The 8,484-nt window shown below is 41.4% G+C and overlaps 1 protein-coding gene across 2 annotated transcripts in view; it reads right to left on the reverse strand.

Moving 5' to 3' along the window:
* The window catches only part of MAPK6 (mitogen-activated protein kinase 6), a 27,912-nt gene that overhangs the window by 5,278 nt on the left and 14,150 nt on the right, over positions 1 to 8,484 (reverse strand). Inside the window, exons 2-3 of one of the 2 annotated variants that reach the window (XM_009994433.1) lie at positions 2,452 to 3,659; positions 1,722 to 1,866 (exon numbers count right to left, since the gene is read on the reverse strand). In XM_009994433.1, coding sequence (XP_009992735.1) covers positions 1,722 to 1,866; positions 2,452 to 3,006 — 700 coding nt within the window. In that variant the 5' untranslated portion in view covers positions 3,007 to 3,659. Of the gene's footprint in view, positions 1 to 1,721; positions 1,867 to 2,451; positions 3,660 to 8,484 lie in introns of those variants that run through there. The other variant, XM_009994432.1, reaches the window with a different exon arrangement.

An 8,484-nucleotide genomic window follows, 5' to 3' on the forward strand; every position in this document is an offset into this window, starting at 1 on the left:
GCTAGCTTTCCAGATGGCAGATTTCCTAAGGGATGGTTCTGAAGTGGACAGGAAGTTGCAAATTAACAAAAACAAGCCCTCCAAACAACTTTGCAGAATAACCTTTTTCAGAGTCTCAGGACAAGCTAACTGTTGTATTCCAACCACACTCCCTTTCCAAATGCATGATGTTTAAAAGTCCACTCTTCAGGTCAGAAAACTGACAGTGTTGTATTATCAGAGGGACACATCCACATAAAACAGTGTTTTTCTAGGTGTCTACACAATGCAGTTAGGGCACATAAATGAGTCCACAATTAGAATTTTGGTTACTGAGTTTAAAAAAAATAAATCTAAATCACTACACAGATATTAGATGAACAAAAAGTTTTGGCAAATATAAATCCTACTCAAAAAAGGCCAAAATGCTACCAGTTGCAATCAATCTATGCCAAACACATGTGCTTTCTCCCACTAATTCACTATTTTCCAGGGGATGTACTTGATGCAACAGAAACCTAATCAATCTCTTACCAGCCAAGCATTTAATACACTGGGGCATTACTCCAATATTTAGTAACTCACTGCAAGTTAAGAAAAGCATCTTTGCATATTAGCCACTGATTTCTGTAAAAGAATGATTTCAAGGTGACAGAACTCCATTAATAGTACATAATGGGAAGGAGCTCTCAGTCTCAGTACCTCGAGGCACAAAGCCAGGGATTACTGCAGAGGCAAGCTCTTAGTTCACATGCAGCTAAAGGAATGTGAACATGGAAATGCGAGTTGGTTCTTAGAGGTTTTCTCTGTATTACCCCAGTAATTCAGAGCAACAGGAGCAAATCCAAGAGTGAGCTTGAATGAGACAGCTGCTGCTGAGGCCCCAGGATGCACACAAAATAAGCACTCCAGGGGTTTTCTCTAGCCTAGCTCATCTGCTCCCATGGACTGAATGCCTCTCAGCAGGTGGAGCCCACTGGGCCATCTCCTGCAGTGCAAATGGCAGTTTCATTTTGTTTAAATAGACCCTAGTTTGTGCAATGAGCTGCATCAGCAATGCACTACAGGATGGCCATCAAGAGAAAACTTGCTCCTGATCCTAACCAAAGCACTAATGCAGATGCACCCAATGAGAGCAGAGCTTTGCTGCCTATCTTACCAGAAACATTTGAAGGTTACAAATACCCTTGGCATACCAATCTAAACCAAGTTCTCCCTATAACCACTAAAACAAAGTTAGGTTGAAACAGTCTGTAGATGACCAAAAAAATGGGAATAGGGAAAAAAAGGCTACTCTTTCACAACTTAAAATACAAAGAGTTGAGAAGTGACTAGGTTGACTACATTGAAAAAAATTTTTTTGAATATGATACTGAGGGCATTCATAATCCTCAAATATTCCCTGGATACATCAATTCACTAAAGTACATGTATCTTAAACACTTCCTGGGCATCAAATAAATTTAGCTTAACATAATTACACAGATTCATCATATATGTGAATACTAAATTAATTGTGACATTTATCTAAATACACAGTGGTTTAAGTAAAAAAAATGGAACACCTGCTGCTCTACAAATATATACATTTATAGTTGGTTATATAACTGCATAATAATTTAGCACATCTCGATAGTCAACGACTATTGGTATTTGCCACGAGAATAAAGCTTTCTTTAGGAAGATAATTATGCAGTAGCACTCCTTTGAGGAATATACACACAGCCTTTTATTCCACCCACCTGCAAAGAGGGTTTTCCCAGTCAGCATTTCAGCAAAGATGCAACCTGCAGCCCACATGTCAATGGCTTTAGTGTAGTTGTTAGGAGAGAGCAAAAGACGGGGTGACCTGTACCATTTAGTAACCAATCCTTCAGAAAGATGGCCCTAAAGAGAAGAAAAAAAGCATACTTCCATTTTTAAGAGGCATTTCTAAAAATTACTTTTTTCTTTTTTTTTTTTAATGCACTGCTACAAGATCTATTAGTCAAATGAGGTGCTGCCTTCTTATTCCCAGATGCCAAATAAATGCAGAGATAATAACAAACTCTCTTGTGAAACATCACTGTCTAAACCAGGAAGATAGTATCTCTAAATCAATCCCAGGAAGAAACCATACTTGCACCATTACCAGCTCCTCCAGGGCTTCTATAGTTACACCTGTGAGCGTTGCTCTTCATCTCAGGTTTTGTATTAACTGTTAAAGATCTGCATTTCTGAACACTTCACCAAAAAAAAAAAGTTTTATTTTATGCTTCCACTGGTCCTATCTGAGACAAAGCTTGTCATCCAGAGATCTGTTTTCACTCTACTTGCAAGCATTCCAGTTGTACTGTAGGATCCCTACCATGATATCCCACTGCTAACAAGGCCCTCCACAGGGTGCCCACCTCTGCCACAAGGGAGAAAGGTGCTATTTTAAGAAGGCACAGCTGTCAGCTGAGCACCGAAATATTCCTGCTCTTCACATACCTTGTGGGAATAATGAGGATCCATGATTCGTGCAAGACCAAAGTCACCAATCTTCAGCACCAAGTCTTCAGTATTAATGAAAAGATTAGCTGGTTTGAGATCTCTATGCAGAACATTTGCAGAGTGAATATACTTGAGCCCACGTAGCAGCTGGTACATGAAAAGTCTGGCATGATCTTCTAGTAAAGGGCCTTGCTCCAGCAGATTAGCCAGATCTGTCTCCATGTATTCCTGGACAATGTAAACACAGTTCAATTCTGTAAGGGAGCCCACGTCATCTGTTAAGTGGCTTCCACTAGGACCAAGAATTTCAAATACTTTGACAATGTTGTCGTGGTCAAGTCTTCTAATAATTTTGATCTCACGTAGAGCATGTTTAACACTCTGGGGATCTGTAAGGACAATTTTCTTGACAGCCACTCTTTTGTCACAGTCATTATCGACAGCAGAAAAAACTAAGCCATTTCCACCACAGCCCAGTGGTTTTAAGTCCATATACCGAGAGCCCAGATCAAAACCATGAATGTTCATGAGACTTTCAAATTTTTCTGCCATTTTAAAATTCTTTACGTTTCTTTTTCCTCAAACTACTAAGCTTCTGTAAACACGCAGAGACACTTCCACTGGTATCTGAAGGAAAGGTCTTACAGAAAGGGAGAAGAAACACTTGGCTTTGACTGCAAGGTGGTTTCTTGACACTCTCATTTCATTATGAGCCAGCCAGGCCTGTTGTGTCCCCTTGAATTTAGAGCCCGTAAGCTCTAGAACTCAAACTGAGCATAAGATAGAAAGATTGCAGCATTCATAGTTCAAGAAAGGTGCAGCATTTCTGCAGACATTAAAGAAAACACTCACAAGAAACTCAAACGGAATGAAATGACATACTATGCACTCAGCTCTACTGTGCTAAACTGGTTAACATTTAACAAAAATGTGAATAAATATGCACATAATAGGCTTCTATTAACATCCTCCTCCTCACAGTGCAGATACATTCAGTGTTGGACTGGTCCTGAGCAGCGTCATTCTATGGTGCTGGTAAGCACTTTTTTTCCTTCTTCCTCCTTTATCTCTCCTTTGTTTACAGTCTAATTAAACGGGAAACTGGCAGCTCTTGATTTACAAAAGATGCCTCCTGTTAATGATCAGGTGGCTCCAGCTCACCACAATCACAATCAAAGCTACCATCCATTTTACTCCGTGACAACCTGAAAAGGAGAGAAAAATACATCAGTATTCCATTACATAGAGAGGCCTTCCCCCTCCCCAAACTCCTGAAGTTGTCCTAAATATACAACTTACAAATAAGAAACCATCACAAAAGCTAAACTAGAAATGATATATACTTTTCACACTTGGAGGAAAACTGACAGACATCGCCAACTGCCATTTCTAAACATTTATTGTGAAAGTTTTAGATATAACTTATTGAGAAGGTAAGTCACACCATGGAAAATCCTACTGAAAATTAATAAAGACAGGAATATCACAGAAAACTTGGCAATTCTCCAATACAACTGTTAAGAGACAAGTCGGAAAGAATATCCTGCATCTTGGTCACTACATTCTGGAAGAATTCTTTCCACTAGGACATAATCAAGGTTTTAAATATTTCACCACACTAAGAGGTGAGTACTGTTCACATGAAAGGGGTAAGGTTTGTGCACTCCCAGGGCTCACTGACTTTCCAGAATACACAGCACACATCCACTGCCACTTACAAAGCTTAAACCCTTAGGATTTTGGATAAAGTTTAGTAACATCTCAAATCATAACATTGCCTCTACAGATTCATTGTTACAAGAATCATAAGGGTAATTCCTACATATTAGACAAACATTACTTCTACACTTACTCAACCTAGATAACAGAAACTAACAGCAAGTACATTTTACACAGTAACTGATATATTCTATAACCATTTCCCCTAACATAAGAGCAATTTCAGACACCATTTTTTTATTAGTCTAACAAATGCCACTACTATTTATGAAAACAAAAGCGGTTATTTTCTCAGTAAGCTTCCCTATCTGCACCAGCAGAATGCAGTCATAAAGACCACATGTTGTGTTTTTGCATAACATCCTCATTTCTTTTAAAAGCTCAAAGTTGCCACTAAGTGAAGAGTCAAACACATACCTTACACAGTGTGGTAAAGTTTGGGCAATTCCACTACAAGTCACTTGTATGTTCTTCCCCAACTGCTACAGGTCACACAAAACCACTAAATGTCTTCTCTTTGATCTCAGATTAACACATTTCAGCTCTTCAGCCAGCTCTCTAAACAAATGTAAAGTTCTCCAAAGGATCTTAACACTTTAGAATTAATTCCATGAGCGTTTTCCCTTAAAACTGTGCTGGCACTTCAGCGGGACAACTCAGACCAACCAAAACAAGTGGTCCCACTTCTAACAAGGCAGCAAGAGCAGCTGACAAATTAACATATTCTAAATAATGGCCTCAATTCACTAAAGTAATCAGAATTGCATGCAGAAAAAAATAAAGGCAGGCACACTGGTAAAGAGAAACAAGACTGCTTCAACACATTTAAATATTACTGGCACTGAGACACAGCCCCTGGCTGCTTCACACCACCTACCCCCAGGTACTCGAACAGCCACGGGACAAACACAGGAAAGAAGGGGGAAACACACACTATGCTCTGCTGGGTTTTTCTTTTTAAACAAACATCACCAAATGCAGTACTTCTAAACTGAAAGGCGTTGAGCTGCCCTCCATTGGTGTGGTAGAGAACCCTGCCAGAAGGGTGATCTTCAGCGATTTCTTTACCTCAGCACATGCACCTATTGCCTTCAGATTCCTTTCTTCACACACTGCCCAGAGCCCTAATCCTAGGCAGTGTTTTACAAGGGTTACTATAGCCTCAGTACAAACATAATGAGGTAACACTGTTACCTTTCCTGAAAACTACTGAAATTTTTATCAGAAGCAAGACAGGAGTGTGAAGACCCCTCTTACAATACCCATGAATTTACTTAAAGGACAAATACAAAATTTATCTTGGAGTTAATTAGGATAGCATCAGTGACCATCCAACTCTTTGTTCACAATTATAAAAATTGGAAAATCTAGCCTCTTGATTCTTAACTTTTTTTTTTTTTTTAAGCTAAAATGCCTTCTCATTCCACCACCTTCAGGGCTCACTTACTGAGCTGCTACCTGTAAAAAAGTTCACTTCACCTCAGACCATTTTGCTTTCGTTGCCCACCCCCCAAAAAGACTGTTATGGAAATCTATTTTTGTACTTATATTAAAACTTTAAATTTCATATTAACTCAAGGTCTAAGGCCTCTGCTCAAATACCCTGCAATAAGCTGTATTTTATATCCTTGGGACCATCTAAAACCAGTTGTATTCTCCGCCATAATTAAGGCTTATTGTTTCACACTGCTGATGTCTTCAATATGCAGCCATACCGAATTGGTCTGCACCAGCTGGTGACACATCTGGAACCTCTCTTGTAGCTAATTCCATTAAACAGCACAGGAACAGATTCGAAAGTATGCCCTTCAGTAGCAAGGAGTAACGTGCCCATCTCTTCACCATAACTCAGATCTTACACCTACTGCCATGACTACATGAGGGCAAACACAAAAGCAGTAATGACATTACTACTTCAGGAAGAAAAGGAGCTATGGCCCACTTGCTTATGAAAGTAGAAGTCTTAAAATTTCCATTCAGCATCTCTGAAATGCTGCATTTTTAATTATCAGCTTATAGTCCAATCCTTCCACTGACCACTAATTAAAACGTTTTCCGAAACTATGCAATGACTTTCAAAATTAGTGACATAGCTAAGAAAACAAATGTTGTCAACATATGCAACTCATCGAAGTCTTCAGCTTGACCTGATCTTGTTACAAACTTCCTACGTAACAATAAGCAAATGACTTGATCCCAAAGCCACAAAAAGCTGGGCCCAGCTAACATTCAAAACAGGATACAGCCCTAGGAAGCTGACCAGGAAGCAGCCTATCTACCCAACAGAAACAGTTCTGTGGACTAGGAGGAGATAGGAAGGATGGAAAATAAAAAGTTAACCCCAAACTTTCTTTCACTCTAAGATAATAATTACCTAGAGGGTAATCAGTGAGAAGTCAAGGCTTTTTTTCAAGCTGACAAATTTTCTTCTTCACATTTCACAGTGGTTTTTAACTTTGGAAAATAACAAGGTGGGGTTTTTTGAACACTAATACATACAAAGATGACATCAACATGCACTGAGTTTGTACATTTTCAGTTTCAGTCATAACTATCAGTCCAACTGGGTTTTTTTAAAATACACACTAAAGAAAACAAAACTGACAAATTCCTCTTCAGTTGTGTAACATGTTCCAACCACCTGAAACACAAGGACTACAGTATGAAGATTTGTGCCAAACAGTCTAGTTATGCAGGCACTGATGTTTTCATTTAGGCTGACACCTCTCCAAGTCTACCAGTTTTTTTAAGTGGTACTTTGATTCCTTCCTCCCACAAAGTTTAAAGAGGGAAACACAAAAATACTAGTTTCTTAAGTGGTTTACAACTATGCTCTTAAAACAGATCAGCTCTCGGGAGAGGTCAACAGAAGTGACCCACAGATGGGCTGTCTTCTGTGAAATTATCCCTAGTGCTGGCAGGTACCAACACACACCAGCAGCTTCACTCATGCAAGCAGACCCTTCAGCTTGTGCTCAACTTCAGCATGTGGATTTATCAGTTTTCAGGAAACAGGATGTACACTGAAACAGTCAAGTATGAGATGTTTACTTTTTCAGAAATACAAATACGACAAATAGATACCAGTCAATTTGATTACGCAGGTCACATAATGATCAAATCATTACTCACAAGAGAAAGACCAAGAATGACTAATGACATATTATACAACCTGCTAAGTACTATCCTTTTGACTATAAAAACACGGGGCACAGGATTTTTTTTTTAGATCAGCCACGTTGCAGTCAGTAGCAGTGAGTCATCGTCCAACTCACCAAGCTGCTGCTTTTCTAAAGCCTCCTACTTGCTCCCTACACTGTTGAGGGAACCCTGCGCTGGCAGTCAGCAAATGTTACTACTAGTTTATACATCGTCTGAAGGATCTGTAAAAGCACAGAAAATCCACCGCGTTTTTCTGTGTGACAAACAAGAACGGTTTGGTCCTCCCTGCAGATAATTCCGTGAGGACTCAGCACTGAAGAAGCTTGCCCTGAGCCATGCACAGTGCCCTGAGCCATGCACAGTGCCCTGAGCTAAGCACAGTGCCCTGAGCCACGCACAGTGCCCTGAGCCACGCACAGTGCCCTGCTCCTCGGCAGGTCTGCGGTTCCGCTGAGCAGTTCACCAGCCAGTGTGAACTACAGGTACCAACCCCACGAGCAAGGGCTGAACCTGAGCAGGAGCCTGAAATAAAAGCTCCCATTTTAGCATCACAGCACACGTTTTCCCAACCTCATTATCAAACTGAAATCTACCTCTATTTTAAGCCGTCATTTCTGGAATTTGTAACAGGCTTTATAAACTCGCAGTACTACCACCGTGTTATTTTTATATATGCATACACAGGGATTCATGTACATATATAAGGCTTGCTGGCCACAGCACTTTGATCAAGGCTTGCACCGGCCTCACGACAACACATTCTCCCTCTCCAGGCTCCTTTTCCCACGAGACAATTAACGCAGCCGCTGTCAGGCTGATCCAAAATGGCACTGCCTGAGCCGGGGGAAGAGCTGCTCGTCCTTCGGCAGCCCACAGCGCGCACCCCCCGCCCCAGCCCAGGGGACCTGCTGTTCCCAACACGGAACGCGAGCGGCTTCTCCTCCAGCTGCTCACGGGAAGTCTCGAGTCACTTTCCGCACAAAAGGGCCCCGCACAGCCCCCGCGTGCCCGAGCCCAGCGCTCACACCCGGGCCGGGCCCCGCAGCGCCCCGGCACAGCGCGTCCCTCTCCCCGCTCCCCGCACACCCCTCCGGGCACCGGGACCCGCTCAGCCCGCGGTGACCCACCCGCGCCCGGGCCCAGGGCAGG

Source organism: Chaetura pelagica, unplaced genomic scaffold (genome assembly GCF_000747805.2).
Source record: "Chaetura pelagica isolate M959 unplaced genomic scaffold, ChaPel_1.0 scaffold222, whole genome shotgun sequence".
NCBI classification, from domain to species: Eukaryota; Metazoa; Chordata; class Aves; order Apodiformes; family Apodidae; genus Chaetura; species Chaetura pelagica.